Genomic DNA, 22191 nt, shown 5'->3' with positions numbered 1-22191 from the left:
TATTTGAAGAAATTTTAGATGCCAGGATTTTGTTTGAATGAAGACACTACTAATTTGACACATACATCTGTATTATTAATATCTTTTTATTTTTTCCTATATCTATATTATCTTTTATAATAATTGAATCGTAGAAAATACAGCATGGTACGACACCAGAATCATGGCCAATCCTTACAAATAGACAGATTAATTCTGTGAACCACGAGTACTTTTGTCTACTTTGACGGCTTAATTAAAATTCTCTGAATAAATCATATGACTAATAATCGCGAATACCGGCGAAACTGGCGTAAAACATATACGCCGCACGTACGTTTAACAGCGAATTGCAGATGGGCGAGCAATTTTTGGCGGCCGACGTGTTCTTTCGAAGATGAAGTTAATTTAGTTACTGAAATGATGCATCGAATTTAGAATTTATGATTTTTATTTATTTTAACGTTGTGCATTTTAATCGTACATAAATCCTGGCTGTTAGAAGAGATTTTAATTGATATTTCTCTGTATTTTTTATACATAGAAAGAGTATATCAAACATTTTAAAAATCGTCAATTTTTTGAGGGAAAAATTTTTTAACAAATTTTGAACAATGTAAATTGACCCTTATATACACTATACATATACATGTCTATATTCAGTTCAATAAAATCATGAACAATAAATTATAACTGTAAAAATGGTACTGTTATTTATAACATAATGACATTCGATCGATCAAGCAATTACAAGTGACAATGACTAAGAGACACACATGTGACTATCAATCCATTTGCAAATTATACATTTCAATATATCGCGATAGAACCGCATTAAGTGAACGCACCATAACAATCGACCTCGTAATGATACCATTAGATATCATAGTTTTTTCCATGGATTTTCTATCCCACATCGAAAATAAACTTCCATTTGTATTCATTCTGTAAGTTTGAAAAACAACCCCCCCGGATTTTATCGCGCATAGAAATTAATGAAGTAGTTGGTCGCAGTTGATGATTATTTGCGCGGACGTGATTGACTTGATCCGAGGAATTGTTTCACTTTTGAAAAACTTAGTCTTACCCGTCAGCCGATCTTTCCCTACTATCGGGCTTTATCCCGTTCTAAGGATCTTGAGAGATTGATCCGAAATCGCTTTGCTCTTTGCCCTTTTACCCTAACCCTACTACTGTCTGGCCAGCCGAAAACGCGAATCTTCGCTATGTCATCTTGCGTTCACTTTTTTGTAGAGGGTATTTGTCACTGTTTGCGACATTCGAGAAATGTCGCCCGATTTGCAGTAATTGCGCGAATCAATCGCTCTCTCTCTCTCTGGCGAAATGCAGTGAAAGCAGTTTTTGTCTCTCTAAAAAGTTGATATCATAGGGAACAAGAGAATGTACGTGGCGAATTTTTCAGCGTAGTAAGCAACTGACAGAGTTACATGTGGAATTATTTTTTGTTGTCATTTTTCCGATGAGAGATACATGCAAATAAATCTTTATTTAAATCAAACTTGATAATATCGACTAATATATGTTTTAAATTTCAAGAATTTGTACTTGATCATAAATCTTAATAAAATTTTCAACAGCCGAGTATTTCATATCGAAATATTATATTTTACAAGAACTATATATATATATAATTTTGCATAAAAAAATTTTTAACTTTTTATGTTATAAAATTAGAAATTAATAAAATCTGAACTATTTTCAAGCTCTATCGAATAACAAACAGGTAAAAATAATCTCGTTTAATACTGCGGGGATTGAGAGAGAGAGAGAGAGAGAGAGAGAGAGACTCACCCTTCTCCCAAGCTCGTTCGTCTTCTCTCCCGACTTTTGGCGAATTTTATCGGACAGTTGCAGTCGAAGTTTGGCATATCGATCATGCTGCATGTATAGGGTGGCGCGTGTAACCATCGGACCCGATAGTAATAATTTCGCGGTTAAAGCTCGCGCTCGATAAGCCCAACTTCCCCTAAGTATTTGATCGTTGATATACCATCTTGCGCCGATGTGGTGACGTTACGACTTGGAGATATCGTTTTCGTCATGTCGGGACCTCATTTCGATCGAACTAACTTGGGCGCTGACTATGCTCTTTCGTAATGGAAATAATTTCGCTAGGCAGAGAGAAAGAAAGAAATTTCCATCCTCTTTTCCCCAGTCTTTCACTTTCTAGAGGAAATGTCTGCAATGACGAAACACAAACGCGGTGTTAGGATTTCAAGTGTGTATCGTTTGCAAATCTCATTTTACATCGCGATCGATACTTGTAGTACCGATAGCCTCTCCGAGTCCCCATCATAGATCTTCCTTATTTTCTCTTATTCTTCGCATCGTTCCTTAAAAAATTCTTTTTTTTTTTATTATTCATTGTTGACTAAAACTTTTATTGTCTTTTTTATCGCGTTCAAACCAGAATTTAAATTTTATTCGCACAATTCATGAAAATTGAGATTGGTGATTCTGGAATACTCGGTATATGAGAGAAGAATATTTCTTTCCAAGTTAAAAAAGTGAAATAACTTAATGTTATATATTTTGCATCGATTTTAATATTTTATCTCTATAAATAAAACAATATTAAAAATTTTTCTTGCTTTCCATCTTTTTTTATTTTTTATAAACTGTTTTTCTATTGAAAAATATACTGTCAGGTATACATATGTGACGTATGAAGGTAGCATATGCTACTATTTATTTACATCATACTTATTCTTGATGCAATAAAACTTGCGGAATCCTGTAAACAAGAGTAGAAATCAGGACAGAAGTATCGATCCGAATTGCGATGTATAAAGGTAAGGCGACAATATATTTTGACACTTGGGCACAAAAATGTTAAAGATGTTCCGACGTTTACGACCCGAAAACGGATGAGGGACTTTTTTTCCAATGCTTACCCTGTCGATAGGATGTCAAAAAGCAGGATGATGATCACATGCTCGAGGAATATTAAAGTGACATCGTAATATCATTACAGAGTGCACCGATAGATCTACTCGATGTCGATCAACATTAAAGGCTCTTTGATGTGAGATGACTAGCAATCGTGCAATTGTATGCTTAACAATATTATTTAAAGAAAATGTAAAGAGAAACGATGCATTTTTGCGAAGAAGATAGTTGAATTCTTGATATCGGATACTCTCTACGAAACTTACAAATGCATTTCGTAATGTTGCCATCAAATCTAGTTTTATTGGATTAATAACTTTCCGAGATCTTGCAGAAGTATACCATAAAGTATAGCAGATATTACGCTGTGACGATTAATAGTCAGTCTCTTAAGTATTTAGACGCGCCTGTCCCTTCGTATTTTCCATCCTTACGTACTCGAGGAAATCGCATGGTTTGGGACTCGTAACAAAATCGTGACAGAGACTCTTCCAGCATGTCTCGAAATATTATCATCGAAAAAGTTTCATATAATCGCGTTACGAACGCGCAGATGTGGAGAAGTGTCTTGCCGCGAGCGTTGTTTGAAAACTCAACGTGATAAATTTCATTTTAGATCGCCGATATCAATATAACTTTTTTTTTTTTCGGAAAAAACTTTCTACTATTCTCTCGATATTTATATATATATGTGCACTATATTCATACATTAATGCATAAGATTTGTTTCTAAAATCGAATATGAAATATCGATCTCTAGAAAAATATCAATGAAAAAGATAAAAAGATAAGGCTATCTATATAGCTTTGAAATTTGATATTGAAGCGTGACGATTCTGCATGAATCGTGAATTTTTTGTACACATGTTGACTGATCGCCAAATGGAAATTCGCTTTAGAGTTAAATTCGGAACAGTTGTTGCCTGGATGATTAATGTAACGCATATTGACACTAACCATGCATGATGTATCTAAAAATCGAGATGTTATCTTTTCCATTTCTAGCGCTTTTGCGCTTGGGATTGCAGAAATGCGTGCCAAAAATTATTATATTTATCGTTACATTTTCTCAACGATAATTTTTCCTTTCTATATATTACTTTTATTAAATTTTAGTTTAGAGAAAATATATTAAATAGATTTATTATATGTATTTTAAAATCTATTAGTGATTGCAACTAATAAAACAAAAGACTTTTGATCCGATATCTTTTAATGTTCTGTAATAAATTCTTAAAAATTTGTTGACCAAGTTAGTTTATTCATCAATCTGCTTCTATTTTTTTTTTTTCTTGTGAATATTTATGACCAATCATATTTATTTATGAGGTTCTCTTATTCGCGTTTAATAAAACATGAAAATTTTCATCACGCGCATTCAAATTCTACACCTCTTAACGATCCGATTTTAATTATTTATCTATTCGAAAACGCTTATCGCATGTACACGCATATTCATCTGCATTCACAATTAACAATATTCTGCCACATATTCTAGAAATGTTGGCCGATTCGAACTGATTCCAAAAGATTTTCTCAAAAAAATAAGATTTTTGGGGGGATAAGTAAATACGCTATGCTGAAAAAGTTTAAATAAATTACAATCTCAAAAAACGTAAGTGAACTGACTAATTAACTAAAATTTTCCGAAGAAAGATCCTCACCCGCGGATAATATTTTTTTGTTAGACGAATTTCCGTTGAAATTGCGAGAAAGTAAAAAGAAAGCGGAAGAAATATTATTTATGATGGTGCAATCTACTTTATTTTCAAGAGTGATTGGATTTTTCTCGAGGAAAGGAGATATGACTTCTCCGCGCTATCGTATTCCGTGATTTTGTATCTCTTTCTATCTTTTTTTTTTTATCGCGTAACATTGCATTTGTGCGTAAAAGCGGAACAGAGATAAAATAGAAAGGAGGATTATCAACATTCCTGCAGCAATTCAATCGCGGAACCGTGAGCCTCTACCCTATCACCCTCGGGAAATGGGCGGAAGAGTATCGTTTCTCTTCTCCCTTTTTTTTCAATTCAAAATCGAACTTTTCCGATATCCATAACACACGGTGAACTGCATTATGTTAAATACGGTTACGTATTATTGCTCTTGGTTTGCAGAGAGCAGACGGTATATTTCAGTGTATTTCAATCGCATAATGAACATCGTTAGATTCTTCTTCACAATTAAATATATTTTCTGAACGATGCGAGATTATTTTTTCCAATCCGAATTTTTAAATAACGTTTGCAAAACTTCTTTATTTTATTTTAATTTTGTTATTGCTAAGAGTCGCTTTTGAGAAACGAATCAAACATAAATTTCCTTTAATTCAAAACCGATTTTTCGTGAAAATATACATATCTAATGTGCGAAATTATTCGCTTTTGATCTAAATATTAATTTTGATAAATACGCGAAACATTTGAAAGAAATATATTTTTTATTCCATAAAGCACATACTGATTAAATGCTAATTATAATTTTTAAGATATAACTTGTCAATTTTATGGGATACTTTTCCTAATAAAAGTTATTTCTTGTATTATAGAATTTTTCTCACTGAGATATATATATTACCTTAGATATTCTAATTTTGATGTTAGAGATAATAAAGAGGATAGAGAATGGTCACCAACTTGCGAGAGTGGAGAGGAAATCCTCTTTAAGGTAACATTATAACATCGTTTTTGATACACGTGCGCCGCTATAGTAAAATGCTCCGAGAAATGGACTATAAAGAATCGGATAATAAGAATCGCTGTAATGAATAACAAGGAGAAATGTTCCCGACCAACGCAAATATTTATCTCGTTCAGTAGTTGCGGAAAGCAATTTCGTTTATATCTCCGCGTCAAGCGCGACCGTACACGTCGTCGTCACTACGTGCTCCCGCGTTCACGTGCAATTATCATGCGCTAAAGGTACAGCGCTAATTATTGTGACCTATCAAATTTTAATTAAAGCATTATTCACAGATTAGAAAGATAAACTAGCGCAGGCATGCGCATTAAACTAGCTGATTATGTATCAATTGTTACGATTGTTTGCGAAAGTCAAATATTGTGCGGGTGTGTGATATTATAGATTTATAATTAAATATTAGAAATTGAATATACACACACACGCACACACATATATTTTTACATTTTATTTTAATTGTATTAAATTATTATAAATTAATGGACGAATTAGTAATTTTAATATTTTCGTAGAGACATTAATTAAAGTTTCTGAGATACAATTGTGCAAAATGACAGGAAAGAAAGAGAGAGAGAGAGAGAATTTCTAGACAATGTCTCGGATAAATGCTGAAAATAGAGAAGCTACCGCTACTCGCGTCATTGGCATTTACTCTGCAAGTCATTTTGCAGAAACGAAACACTTGACGCGAAATGTCACTTACAAAGAAATTAAGAGATGGAAATGCATTTTTACGAGAGACAGACGGTCTCGAAAGCAATCGTGTAGCAATTTTGAAGTGTCTCGAAGCTGAATATTAAAGAAAAAGACAACGGATCTTCCATTCGGACTCTCCACCGTTGTTTCGAGAAGCTTTATTATGCGAAATTTTTTGCGTATAATCGCTAATTAATATTCGATAGCCGCGCGCGCTCGTTGAATCTGATGGCTGACTGACTCTCTCGTTTCTGAATGGCTATCAATCGAATAATGTCTCGGTGCCGCGCGCGTCGATGAATGACTATCGATTAGTGATTAGTTGCCGAGAATTGTGCAGAATTTTGTGCTGCATGACCTTAATTAGAATTTCATACACACATTTAGCGTGGATTCGTCAGTCTGCCGGTCTCTGCCTTTCGGCGAATCTGCTAAGATTATTATAAGAAAGCATTCGATTTAAATTTTGCAAAAGCTTGTCGAACAACGAATATATATTGTTAGATATCATATATACATATGAAAATGTTTTAATTAATTGATTATTACTAGAGATGAAAAGGATGCGAATCAGTCGAGAAGATGGACAGACATGAGTATATATCGATGTAGTTAGATAAGAGCTTTAATTAAACAATATTTGCCTCAACGATATTTAATAATGCTGTTTTATCGTGATATTGGAATAATTCCGCTGATAGAGTTCCAATACGGCAATCTTTGACGAGACAGATACAATTGAGAAGTTTTATTGTTATGGATAGTGGCACGCGCGGAATCAATTGTCGATACGTCTTTATGGAAATATTGGTATTTATTTTACAGAGTAATATCGAGAAATAAGAGAGAGATATATAATCTCAACTAAATTTTATGTAAATTAGAATACATCTTAAATTAAATAGCTACGAAACATGATTAGTAAATAATTATATATAAATATAAATTATATATTGTAACAGCTCTTGTGTGCAATAGAAGAAAAAGCTTTTTGACCGATTAAATTTCAAATTGTGAGAATACATAATGTTGGAGAATAAAACATTAGATTTTTAAAGCCTTTAAAGTTTTCAAGCATTGCAATAATGACATATCGAACGTAAGAATGTAATGTGATATATATATATATATATATATATATATATATATATATATATGATACACACACACACACTTTATCTTAAATTTTTTGTTTTCTTTTTCTTTCTTAGGTTTGCAAAATTTCTTATAATAAATTATATACGCATATCCTGTATAATAAATTACATACATGAATGTCATATTATATAAGTTGATCACATGTTTATGACAGATGTGCGATTCTCATTTTGCGCATGTAATTCTAGATAATCCGGGTTAAAGATCTCGCGAGAATATCTGACCTTTAAGGAAACCTCATGATATCATAACTAGTGCATTTTCTCTTTTGTAGCATAATCAAATGAAACAAAGTTCATCGATGTTGACAGTGTCTATTGATTTCGAAATCTTTATCTTGATCCATGGTTGCCGCTATTTATGTATTTGACAAATTGTTCCAAAACAATTGATGATAATCTTTTTTAAATAACACTTATCTGATTATTACTACTTTTATAAATAAAATCGACGCAAATGCGCGTAATAATTAGTATAAAGAATGATATAGAAATTGAGCGCGCGAATGTTGTACGAATGTGAAAATGAATTTTTTATATTATTTTTTAATCCCGAAGGAATTACGAAATTCCTTTAATAATCCAGATGCCAAGATCTTCATCGCGAATAATAGTGACCGGAAATTCTGTATGCTCTGTCGGACGAAAACTTTACTGGTAGGACCAAGGCTGGGACCGAGGCTGCGCGGATAAGGTCACCACCTACGGATCGTCGAAACTCGCCAGAAAGCAAAGTTCGTATCGTAATGATGCTGAAACGACGACCTACTTTGCAAACTCGGGCGGGAATCGCGCAAGTCCCGCTTAAAGCGCGAATATTTTGTCTAATTTAGAAACAGACCGTTGTGTATCAATTTTTTTCAGTTTATTCTCATGGGTTGCTGGAAATAGCAATTTTTAAATAAATATAACTTTCAAATTTTGAATTTTATAATTCCTCCCTTGGAAAAATTAATGTAAGAAGTACTTTTATACACACACACAAGACGCGTCCAAATTTTACACTTTTTGACAAATTATCGTAGGATAAGCTTTTTCTGAAGCAAAATTTTATCAGACGCAATTTTTCTATGATTTATCAATTTTTACAATACGTCCAAGTAACAGGAAGTAAATAACATCAGTAAATGTCATGTATGTTTCGACTGTCTTTGCAAGAATCTTTCATCATTTATTCCTTCTATCCAGTCTTCTTTGAGTCCACGAGGGCGGAAGGAAAACAAGAAAGTGGAACAATAGATGTGGGTTGATTAAGTACCAAATGTCTCATTTCTCATAAAACTACGTATAAAAATTCATAAAGATTTTAAAAAATGAATTTAATATTATGTTAATATAAAAATACAAAATTAAATAAGATAATGCATAATTTCATATACAAATTTATTTATTTTAATAAAGAAAATTTGAAGTAAATAAGAGTCATTGAACAAAGAACGCGAAATCATATATTTAGCGCTTTTAGTTTCACATGTTGGTTTATACTTATCTGAATTTGCTTGTATATGCAGAGACATTTTTTTTTCTTTTCGATTCATTTTAATAAATATAATGCGGTATCTCTCTCAGAAGATTTTAATTTTAATGATACAAAATCAATGTTGCAGAAAATATATAATTAAATATTAAATATAGTACAATATAAATCATGATGTGAAAGTCAAAGAGTATTTCTATGAATTCAACAATGCAAAAAAAATTCCCCTTTACTTTTTTAAATCATATTTTTAGATCATACTTTTATTTCCACAATTAAAAATCGCAGACACAAAGAATAATAGAATACTTTATGTTTAGCCATAATTCAAAGTCATTCTGTAACTTGATCTCGATGAAAAGAATCTCGGTGGTCCACAAAATGATTCGCGAGAGTAAGAGTAAAAAGAGTAAGCGTTTCAATCTCGGGGTTTTATAGATGCACGTATACACAATTAGGCATATATATATATATATATACACATATTCGCACAAATGTTGGTCGATGTGTCATACCCGCGCCCAGTCGATGTGTCATGCACATGTGTCTCTCTGTGGGCCTAAGGTGGGAATGAGCCACCTTTCTCGAAGTCATCTACCTTATAAGGACGTTGATAATGCTGGATGCTGCATGTACATGTACGTGCGAAAATGCAATTCTATGTATACGCTCTGAATTTTTTCATCATAAATTAAAATTAGTACAAGATTAAAATTAATTAATTAAAACAAGGTTAAATTAAAATTAAAATTAATTAACTTTAAAACTTTTTATAAAGATTTTTTTCTATTTCTAATTATTTGTAATGTTTAAGAAACTTGTTTATTTGTTTACATATTTAATCGCATGATTCAATTGTTTAATATTAACAAAGAAGGAAAAGAATCGACGAGTTTTGTGTGATGTGATTTTTGAATGTAAACGTACGGGAGTACATTATTAATGTACTCGACTATATCTGGTAGTACGAATGATACTATCGCGTATAATATTAATAGAGTAGGTACGTCCGCATGTCGTAGGAAGTTCCATTGAATCGGCAGGCGTCGTTACGACACATTCGTATAGAAGGTTTTTTTTGTATTGTTATACTATATGGTGTGCTGTGGCGTGCGCGAAGAAATAATTACAGTATAAAATTGTTGATTAATTTGTGAAATGTGAGAAACGTGATGACAATTGAACAATTAAACTTTTACTAACATAAGCAAGTCTCAATTTTTTTATGTATATTGGTTAATAGTAAAAATTACGGGAGATTTTTTAAATATATCCTGCATACATCTTTTTGTAAAAGATCTATTTGTATTTAAAATAAGATAAAACATATTTGGGTTAAAGATCTCGCAACAAGTGCGTTGCTATAATTCATGCTGTCACTCTTGCGTACCTTAAGAAGATTTCAGTTAAAGATGTCAAGGACTATGTATGCCTATTTAGTAAAATCGCTATTATGACTCTCTGCCTGAATTGACACGAGAAAAAAATATTTGTAACATAAAAAATTCATTAGAGACAGATTTTTGTCGTTCAAACGGGATAAAATTGCATTTACATGCGAGTTCAGCATATAATGCAATTTTATCCCGTTTGAACGACAAAAATCTGTCTCTAATGAATTTTTTATGTTATAAATATTTTTTTTTTCTCGTGTTCTTTTCTCAATCTAATAATATAAAAATTGTTTAAAATAAATCTGAAAAATTAATTATATTTGTTTTGTTAAAGATACGTTTGCTGTTATTTAATAAAATACAAAAGAAACTTGCGTAACAAAATTTATTTGTTTAATATAATTATTATACATAATTATAAATATTTATGAATGTATACATTTTTCTTGAATGGCTTTGTGTTTCGTTAGTCCAAAGATAGGAGTCGGAGGAGGAAAAGAAATGCATATTTTGTCTGGGATTGTTAAATGTATTCGTAAAGCTAATGCCTTCAGCGAGAGACAAAAAAGTAGATGCTTGCCAGACTTCGTCAAAACAGGATAACGACAATCATTTGCTCAGTTGACATAGAATCATCTTAATAATTCGCGCCACATTTGTTCTTTGATGATCAGACTATTATTATTAGAAGAATTTAAAAAAGTGCTGAGAAATAGCCTTCATCTAGACAATCTCTCAAGACGTCCCTGAAACGAACGCTTAACTCTTTCACACTTAATGACCGTCAAAAAGTGAAATTAATTCATCTTTAAGATTTTTTCACGAATCTTTGGACATTAATTCGTAATTACTAGTCTCTTTTCATCGTTTTTTTTCTTGCACATTTACAACAATTAATAATAAGGCGTTAAAAGAAAGTGAAAAGAGAAGTGTATACAATATGATTTAATAAAATAAAAATTTTTTTAATGTTTTTTAAAACAATTTGCGACAATAATTTCTTGCAACAAAAGATTAATTTTTATCGCTCTATTAAGTAAAAAAAAAAAAAGAACGTATTTAGTAATTCGTAATATAAATTAACATAAAATGAGAGCTTACAGTGACATTCTTGCTCATTTGATTGAGAAGATTTCGTTTATTTTCGACATCGTGCTTGATTGACGAGCACTCTTGAGCTCGGAAACGGCGACATTCGTGGGAACTTGCAAGGGCTCATTACGCCATTTATTGTACGAATTACGAATGTGGGAGCGCGACGCGTGCATTTCCCATGCAAATGCATCGCGAACAGCACGTGGAAAGGATATTTTGCCAACTTGCTCTTTGCGCGACGGGCACGAGCGCGTTTCGTCCGGCGCGGGTGTAATCCGCTTAGGTCGTACCGTCTCGTACCTGTTCTCCATCGTTTATCTTACGCGGCTTCACCGCGAAAAAAGAGCGCCGGTAGCTCTCAACTTTCTTGCGAGACAAAAGTCCCGAGACGCAGTTCGGTTACGAGATGCGAATATAATCTTTCATTCCTTGTGTCAGATGTAGCTAACGCAGAAGGATAAAAATTCTTTTTACCAAGGGACTCGAGCGGATAAATGAATGTCGTAACAGAGTTTCTATTATTGAACATAAATAAAAGTAATGATATGAAATGAGCTTTTTTCTATATAAAATCTTTTAAGTTTAATTCAAATGTACGGGATATTTTGAATAAATGTTTTTTATTAATACGTTTATACTTTTTTTTTTTTTTTAAAGAAAACTTGACAACAAATGTAATTTTTCAATTTTTATTAATTTTTTTTCTTCGCTTCTCTCTTTTTCTTATTCATTAATTAAAATTTATATTAAACTGCAAATTATTTTAAATCAACGAGATACCATTACATTTTTTTTTTTTCTCTTAACATAACATTTTTTACAAAAACATCTTTTTCAATCGTAGCGTATAAAAGTCATTCAAATGGCTCTCTTTTTTATTAGCTTGTAATTACAAATAATAATTAATCTCAATAATAGTATTACGATTACAAATAGGTTAATATAATGCAAAGAAATGTCTTGCATAATGGATACGGTCTTTTTTCGACCGAGTTACAAGTTAATAAGAAATCAAAGAAACGTAAAGGAATCTCTAGAGAAACGTAAGACCTCTCTATAAAGCCCGTAAGATATATAAGATAATTAAAGATACATTCAGATTCCGTAAAAGTCGAGTAGGCGTGCGTTACAATTTTACAATTCCTTTATGCACTTAATCGCCGTTCTAATGATGGGGATATAGTACAAATTACCAGAAATCTCGCTCGTGATAGCGATCACCTGTCTCAGAGAAGCATGGAAGCCGAGTTAACGAAGTGTAAACGAGTAATTTATTTTCACGGGAGGGATTTGGTACTCTAATTGCGAGCGAAAAATCGCTCGCGCGAATAAATCGAAGATCCCTTGCTGTTGGCAATAAATCGTTAAAGCATCATCAGCGTGATGCCTACCAAGGCATCACTCGTAAAATTCAACGACACGTATTGTGTCATAGGCTATATGACCGAACTTATAGCAGCGATAACCCACATTCGCTATTTATTGCACTTTAACGCGAGTGATTAAATTAGAGACAAGGTCGTCAAGAGCCATATATCGTTTTTTGAGGACAATCCGAAATGAAATGGAAAAGTTAAACAACTATTTAGCTAGGAATTATAATTCATATAAGCTACTATTATTTATTTAATTTGATAGGATCGAAAACATTTGATTAGCGTTTTAGGAAGAAAGATTTAAACTAAAGATTAATTAAAAAATTACGCATGTTATATCCGAGGAATCAGGTATAAAAAGCGAGCGTTTAAAATCTAGGATGTGTATTTATAGGAGAATGCTTATAAAAATCAAATTCATAACTTTTGGAATAATAAAAAATTTTTTTCTAATATATATAGTTAGACATTTTTTCAATTTATGTAATTGAAGAAAATTTAATTTGATACATTGCAATAGATATTCAAAAGCGTTCGAAATAATAATATATAACGAATATAATTAAATCTTTAATATTTTTTCTCAAAACTTTGTCAGTTTCAAGAATATTCGCAACGGTTTCAATAACTTTTCCTTGACATGTCATTCTAAACCTCGACACCTGTGCTATCGCTGGGACACAACGTCGCGCCAGCAAATTTATTTCTGCTCCTCAATTTTCCCTCATTGTCAGTTGACATATGCGTATATAATTCAAAGTATTTATATATACATATATATATTTAGGGGGATTATATGATACATATTATGATTTATCGATTATTCTATTATCTTAATTTATATCTAATACAAAATTATATTTTATTATATGGATTGCCCGATATTTTTCTTTGATATTAGTTTAATATCTTAGGAATATATATTTTCATTACGATTGAAGGTATATAATGTTGATGAGAAAGAATTTTTTCTTTTAAATTAAATACGCCATTATTAATTTACGTGCATTAATCATTGGAAAACGCTCTTCGAGAAAACTTTTATTGATTTCAATAATACCACAATGATAGACGTCATTGAGATTTAATGTGACAAAGCGCTTTTATACTAAAAACTTTGAGTGAGAGTCCTTTGAAAAGTCGCGAGAAAGACGATAAAGTTTTTCGACGAATTTTGCTTCACTGGTAGATGCAGTGGGTTTTAAGTAGACTTTACAAGCGTTTGGAAAATTTATGGTTTCCGTGGGTTTTGAGCTTTGCCCCTATTTACTTCTCAACTCTGTAGCCCGTAAAATCAAATGCTTCTAATTGAAGGTAAAATGCAAACTTTCGTTTTAACAAAAATCAAGAAACGCGACGCATATGTAAATATAAATGCAATTTGCGATACACTTTGATTGCGTTAGTTGTAAGTTAACGTAAATTGGGTTTCAATTTGGACAACTGTATGTAAGGATAAGGATCTTGATATCTCACAACACAAACAGGACAGTTTTCCGAGCAATTAACGTAGCATGGCTGGATCAACAGTTGGCGTAAAATCACAAATTATAGCTGGGAATTTAACTTTCAAGTTTAACTCGGTGTTACAATCTGATTTTATAATAAGCTATTTTGTGTTTTATAGAAAATATAAATTAAACATACAAGTAGCGAAAATGTAATTGCAAAAAAGATTAGTACCACGTTTCATATTCTAAAGTTATCTAAACTTTATATGATATATTTAAAAATGATTAATATTTTTTATTCACGTATAGAAAAAGATTACGAAGAATAAATAGAATATGTGTTTTTTAAATATTATATTATATATATTTATATAATATTATATTTATATATTATATATTATATATTATATTTATATAATATTATAATTATATATTATATATTAAATATTATATTTATATAATATTATATTTATATATATATATATATATATATATATATATATATATATATATTATAGATTTTTTATATCTGTTTCTTATTTCTGAAAAATATTTTTGTAGAGTTCAGTCGGTCGATATTCGTGTTGGCGATATACCGACTCAGATAATACTGAGTCATAGTCGTAATCATTTAGCCAATTCCATGTAACCATATTGCGACTATAATTGAGCGCCACTGCGGTTATCCCCTTCTCTACGTACAAATGTATCTCTCCTTGTCGGTGGCTCGCATTCGTGTTTTTCTCTCCCACGTGTATTTCCCTTCCTTCTCCTTCTTTCTCTCTCTCTCTCTTACTCTCTCTTCCCGCAGCCAGCAAACTTAGCTTATCGAACCTCGCCTCACCTGTCTCCTTAATTTCTTGCTTAGTCCGTTGCCGCAATTTTTGCGCTCACACGGCGAAGCGATCGCTCGCGCGCGACCGGAAGTGCAAGTAAAAGATATATGATCGAAGAAAAATCTGTTGTCGTGTATAACGACCAAGTGTGTAATCGCGAATGTTAGCTGATAAATCTGCGATCTGTTTACTCGTTACTTTATTTTTCGCGCGATCAGCAACCCAAAATTTCGACGAATATTATGAAAAGTGCAATTTGGATTAAGGAAGATCAGACGAACCCAAAAATTGAAATAACGTGGAAAATAATAGGAAATAAGTGACGTTAGTGCAGAAATGAAATCATTTCAGTGATGTAATCGAACGTCGCGAAATTGATATAAAATTTTTGATCTCTTTGAATTAACTTTGATGTTGATTTTTAAGTAAAGAATTTATATTAATTAATCTATATTGGAAGTAGTAAAAAGATAATAGATCGAAATGTTCTGATTAGATCTGAGTCGAAAAGTGAGATAATATCGATAAGAATCATGGTACGGCGCGTGAAAGAAATGAGTAAAGTGCGATTGAGGAAAAAAATAGAAAGGGAATAGGAGCGTTCCTTTTCGTTTAATTTATTTTTGTGATGATTGTTTAAAAACAATCTTTTTATTGTCCATTTCAGATCTTATTTTCGAAGATTAAAAATACGATTTTAGCTTCACAAAACTAGCACAAAAGAATTTTATTATATTGATACTAGCATTTTTATCGTATTTGATCCGTAATTAATATATTAAGGATGAATATATTATACAAAATGTATGACAAATTTTCTGTGCGTTTCATTACATTCAGAGTTTTCGAGGCATTAAAGCAAACTTCTTCTTAAATATCGTAATTAAAAATGAATGAAATAATTAAAGTAATATGCTAATATATAAAATCCGCGGCACATCTTTGCGGAATTCTTTCATCTTTTGAACAATTGCATTTTATCTGCAAATTATCATGTGTGACTAGCTTCTTCTCTGTTTCTTTCGATCGTTTCGTTTATCAGCTACGTGGCTTATTATCAGCCATAGTAATGCCGAGCTAATAATGAAGCAGCACCTTCGTCAGTCGCCAAAGCGCGATTTTATCTTTGCGTGTCACATTTATTCTGCTCTACTGGTTACCCGAGAAAAATAGAGTCGAGAAGAAAACACTGATAAAGAAAAGAGAAAATCGGAGACTACCGCGAACGACTTTTCTTCGCTATCGAGCGTAATATACACGTAACGTAAACTGAAAAAGTGTCAGTGGAATATTTCGGTATAATTATACTATAGTGTGTTCTGATAAGAAAATATGCAAAACGATATGCGGTTATGGAGCGGTTAAGATCGATAGGATTTTATGATCCGGAAAGGACACTGAAATAAGTGAAAACTCGAACGACATAATGAAATATCGCGTAATCATATGTGTAAATTATCTAAAATATTTTAAACGTTTGAGCGAGCTGCATGACTAGATAAAAGTAGCATTCAAACTGATTTGTACTACCTACATTTCCAGTAGTTTACCGATAAAGCGAACGATTAACGTGGATGGAAATGGGAAACTTTTGTGAGTTTGCGCGACTTTGACACGGATTTCTCTCCTAAAAGTTCCCTGGCATTTCATTTCGCGACAGAGCGTGAAAATGGAGCCTCAAATAATATCTATATCTAAATCGCATAATATCTATATTTTTTGGCGCAGGTAAATACTGTCGGCTGAATTAATACGTTCAATGCAACGAGAGAAAAAAGACTCACATCACTATTATGAATCAACTGATTGATCGCGGGTGTCGTACGATTATTGATAAGTTGTAACCTTAACCGACTTTATTGGCTCTGTACATTATTAGCGTGACGAAAGAGAAACTTAATTCAACGGAATTATACGAGTGAAATCGGCGAATCAAACTTGCAGTGAGCTATTTGTGTAAAACGCTTTATTGTACACAGTTAATGTCGGTAATTGTCGAATGATCAAGATCGTTTAATGTTGGAGTATCGCAAAAGTAATATTAAAATTATTCATGATATTAAAGATGTGATTTAAGAATGTGATTATTTAATTAAAAAAATTATATCGAGAGAAATTTTTAAAATTGATTTTAGTTTTCCTCCAGAGATTGCATTTTTTTCCATGATTGATAAATTTTTTTTTCTCTAGATAATAATCTACATATATCGCAGTTGTAAAGTAGTTCCTATTCCAAGCGACTTATATGTGAATGGTGTGTGTATGTGACAGGCATAAATTCATTTCAAAAGATTTTGATACAAAATAAAATTCATAACTTAGATAAAAAGTAATATTTATAATAAGGGACGAAATATATTGCACATTACGTTGACGGAATGGCTTTTTGGAATAAACGAATTTTTAAATTGAATCTTTTTTATCGCATACTATAACTTGTATAGATTCATAGATAACTATTGAATTGGTGAATTCAATTTTACATTATTTTTACATTGATATACATATCAAATTGCAATCCGTTACAGCGACTCATCTCTAATTCATTTCTTGGAATAAAACTCGGCAAATTTTTGTTACATTTGCATTTTTTTAATTTCATAAGAATTATCCACAAGAAAAAGATTGAATTACATTTGATTTTTGTATCAATTAAAATCACATTTTGCACGTTTATTTTAACTTGCAAGTCAAGCTCGCAAATACTGCTCGCAATACTCATTATTCAATATCGAAATTGCATTTTCATTATTTCGCCGTATCTTTCAATTTCATAGATTTGATGCATAGCACGACAAATCATTATATAACACGTAACATGTAATTTCTCTATACACGCTACAATCGCATGATAACGCATTATCTTCTTCACTTCTTGGAAAATGTACATTCCTATGATTATTTTTTCTTAAAATGCAGTTTGTAACTGTGTAAACAAACACGTGCAACAAATGAATAAATATGCTTAACTATTTTATTATTTATCAATTTACACTTATTTAAATAAAATAGCTAATCTTTTTTAACCTTTAATCCGGAAATAAAAGATAGGTGAGAGAGAGAGAGAGCCATATCTTTATCAAAAATTACAAAAAAATATTTATCTTTGTTGCTTAATATTAAATTAAATCTACGAATTATCCTAAAAATGCGTTTTTTGTCCGCGTACGAATGTCGAGTCATTCAGAATTTTGAGAAAATTTAATATATTGATTGCGCGAAATTTATTCCAATAAAGCCGGTGCGATTGATTGTCGCGATTAAGCGCGAGGCAATGTCGGCAAATATTTGTCGAAGACACGGTTGGCTGATTCTCGAATGCATTAAGCAGTGACGTCTGAGAACGCACTTTATTCCGGCGACAATAATTGCCATTGCGTCGTCACGTTATTATCGTGTGCAACCCGTGAACTCGCCGTGCGACCGCCTGATAACAAAATTCAGTCCGTTGTGGGCTTATCGTGGCCAGGATTAACCAGACTTATAATCCGTTTTCTCGCCGATAATTTCGCGATATTGTATATTGCGGGTGTGCAAGACGCGCAAATTACGCGCTCCAGATATGGGATTCGACTGAGCAATTTTGCCGCAATCATGCTAATTTTGTTAGACTCAACACTACTATTTTTGCAGAGTCGGAAAGGACGTAAAGCTACAGTGTGTGGTATAATTAAGCGCCTGATAATCAGCATAGATTAACCAGTCTTATTCATTATAAGCAGGGAGTCTAAGGCGAACTAAAGTGTCTGAGAAACTTGACAAGAATTTATTAACGTTAAACTAAGAAAAGATAAGCACGAAATCGCAAGTAATAAATATCTTGCGAAATATATCATTAAAATGTAGCTGTAAAATGTAACAGACAAGCAAACTTAACTTTTAAAATTATTTTTAAAAATATGGCTAAAGTAAATTTTGTTTAATTGAGTGTGCAAGAGAATAAACGATATATTATATGCACCTATGCAATATATTGAAATGTATGAAATGATAATTTTATACGGAAACGCATTCGAAGTTGTTGTTCAAGGCAACAAAACGAGTGATAAGAATTATAACAAACAGTTTGTTAATTTTGCGAGGCATAGCTGGGTGCCGTTTTATTATAATTCTTGTTATTAGAGAATTCAGCACAAAATATTCGCGAATTATTCGACGAGAGCGACCTTTAATTTTTTTTATCAGCACGTAAGAATTTTCGTGTTTACTGCATCGATTTAATAAGAAACAAACTTATCGAAATTATATTTTAATCAAATTGGCTGACAAAGAAAAAAATTAAAAAAAAAAAAAAAAAATAGATTTAAAAGAAAATTTATTTACTGCTGTAAAGATCCATTGTTATAAATAATCTTTCTGTTTACGATCAGTCTGTTTTACATTATTATATTTCTATAATAATAATTTGTTCTATTCATTCACTTTAAACAGTCCTGCGAAGGAAAATAATAATGCATCTGTGGACTCTCACGCTCATCGCTAACATATATATTCGACTTTGGAACAAAGCGTATAATCTATAATTACGGAACGTGTGGATTGTTTCAAACAACTTCTCTAATGCGACGAAACGAAACGATGTTATTTTGCATAATTTCCGAGCCAGGAATATTCCATTAATAAGCTAGCAGATAAGAGCCGGATAAAAAATGTAATAGAGTACATCAATCAAATGCAATAAAAATTCAAACTTTGCATCATACTCTCTATCTTCGATGCAATTGATTGAATAATTAATGAAATAGAAGATATGCGAATCACTTTAGCTTGAGTAAAAAGTTACATTGATAATTATATTATTTCTCAAAACAAATAAATGTTAGTTGCTTTGACAATTAGAATATAATACGTAAATTTTAATATTATTGATAAATATTTCTTTTTACAATTAAATAGATATTTCTTTCTACATTATTTTGTATAATAAATTTTGGTATAAGTATTATAAATATTAATTAAAATTATATTTTTTTTTTTTTTTTTTATGTAAGAATTGCACATTCAACATTCTTGATAATGTTTGAATTATTTTCGATTTGATAATGAAACAGACGTTAATTTTTCTTCAGTATGATAAGCAACGTCTTCTATTTGAGTAGTAAGTCTTGTTTCGGTAATTGATCGTTCGATTGGAACAAAGAGATAAATTATGTGAACATAATGGTGAGATAACATGGGCAACATAGTAAAGGACACAGGCTTCTCTTGGTAAACGGAAAATTTGCTCGTTTGATTTCTATGTCTACAATAATTGTAAATTTCAAAACATTTTTTTCACGCAATGTTAAGGCGTTTAGGACATTTAAAAAAAATAAACATTGAAAGATTTCGAAAAGCTTTTACAAAATTGTGACACTCCAAATGGAAGCGCTTTCTATTTCATTAAAAAAAACGCACGTTCCGCATTGTCTCTCGATTCGTGTCGGCTAAAAATACGGTAGGAAAACATTTAAAAAAAAAACAGTGGCAGATATGAGGTTGTAAATCGGATCAACAGGCTTAAAGGCGGTTAAGAAAGAAGTTTTTAACTTCTGATGGCGCGATCGATTTTATCTCAACTTTCAGGCTTCGTTAAATACACGGAAAGCAAAAAGGGACATGAGTGGACGCGATATTACCGATATAATTGATATACGCAACGATAACGCGTCGTTATCGAAGTGATACTATTTATGACAGAACTTACTCGGTGTGCGTAAATTGCGCGACTAAAGACGCACGATTGTGAAAAACGAAATGGAAAGTCAATGCGATTCGATCATTGATTAAAGTTAAATGTGCCATAGTTTGCGTTGTTGGATGTGATTATTTAAGTGCAATTGATTGTAGTGCGAGATAAGCTCGAAAAAAAATGACGTTGAAGAAGGATACGAAAAGAGCGTCGAAGAAACTGGCTAAATTGAACCACAAAGTGACGAATTGCATTGACGAGAGTGCAAATGTGCTGCAGCAGGACAATCTTGCGAAGGAATGCAAACAGGAAGCAGGTGTGCAGAGTACTAAATTATTAATCGTTCTTTGCAAAATTCTTGATACATGAGAAGTGTCAGCAAAGTCTCTAGAGATATTGCTGATTTCTGTCAAACGTCGAAACTAAGAAAGTTATAACTTGCTTTGTTTTTATCTGAATCGATATAACATCGCTAAAAAGATGTCATTTTTTTTTTTATAAAAAATATTAAAAATAACTTACTCGAATAACAACTTTAAATATTGTTTTTTAAGGAAGTAATCATAAATTTTGAAATCAACAATAATAATGAATTCTTACAACTTCCTTAACTTTAAATAATATTAAAAGACGTAGAGAGTAAAGTTAATAAATTATTTTATTCTGATAAGAAAAAACAGTTAAAATTTCGTTAGGATAAATGAACTACGAATATGTTTATCGTTAGCGGCTTAAAATAATTATAACGATATTTACGACGTAAAAGAATAAAACGTATTAAATTATTTGCAACATATATTTTCAACATATAACGCAATTGAAGAGAATAAACGTATAGTTTCGCGTGTATATGTATCAAGAAGAGAATGAGGCTTTTTTAATATTAATATTATCGCATTATCCGTCGAAATAGAGTGTCAAAAATCTTCCGGCGTTAAAAGACCGGCGTTGAAGGAAAGTTCGTCGAAGGACGTTGACAGCTCGAGCGGGAAGCTCGAGCGGCGCGCATCGTTCCGTCGGAAATTCGGCGCGCTGTTAAAAGGGGGCGCTGATTTACCGGCGGTGATAAATCGCGGTCTGCAGCCGATTAGACGCAGCTTGAGCTTCAGCAAAGATCTTCATCGCAGCCATGAGTCCTCGAAGCCCTACAGGACCAGCAGTGTACAGTGGTACAACAGTCTCAGCTCGCTGGCGGAGGACGAGCGCGTTGATGTGGTCAATGCTAATTATAAGAACGCGGCCGTCTCCGAAGATGTCTTCGACGGCAGGGTGCCAGTTACCAGGACGCGCAGTTTGGTGGAAAAGCATCCTGTAAGGATTTCTCGTTTTTTAAGAAGTAAAGAATAATAATTAGCTTTGTGAAAAAATGGCACAAGTAGTGCTGGAATTGACAATTTGAAGTTGCTCTCTAAAGACACGTTCATAATTTTTTCTTATTTTAGAAGAGAT

The 22191-nt window shown here is 32.1% G+C and overlaps 1 protein-coding gene across 9 annotated transcripts in view; it reads left to right on the top strand.

The window, feature by feature from the left end:
- Nucleotides 1–22191, top strand: part of LOC126852400 (pleckstrin homology domain-containing family G member 5-like) — a 113534-nt gene that overhangs the window by 17057 nt on the left and 74286 nt on the right. The window contains exons 1-3 of one of the 9 annotated variants that reach the window (XM_050597180.1): nt 14998–15167; nt 20637–21058; nt 21656–22053. The exons of 1 other annotated variant lie outside the window; for it this stretch is intronic. In XM_050597180.1, coding sequence (XP_050453137.1) covers nt 20923–21058; nt 21656–22053 — 534 coding nt within the window. In that variant the 5' untranslated portion in view covers nt 14998–15167; nt 20637–20922. Of the gene's footprint in view, nt 1–14997; nt 15497–20264; nt 21059–21655; nt 22054–22191 lie in introns of those variants that run through there. 7 more of the 9 variants (XM_050597176.1, XM_050597177.1, XM_050597175.1 and 4 more) reach the window with 7 other exon arrangements.

The sequence above is a fragment of the Cataglyphis hispanica genome, chromosome 10, assembly GCF_021464435.1.
Source record: "Cataglyphis hispanica isolate Lineage 1 chromosome 10, ULB_Chis1_1.0, whole genome shotgun sequence".
In the NCBI taxonomy this organism is placed as follows: Eukaryota; Metazoa; Arthropoda; class Insecta; order Hymenoptera; family Formicidae; genus Cataglyphis; species Cataglyphis hispanica.
This window is presented reverse-complemented; position numbering and strand designations above follow the sequence as displayed.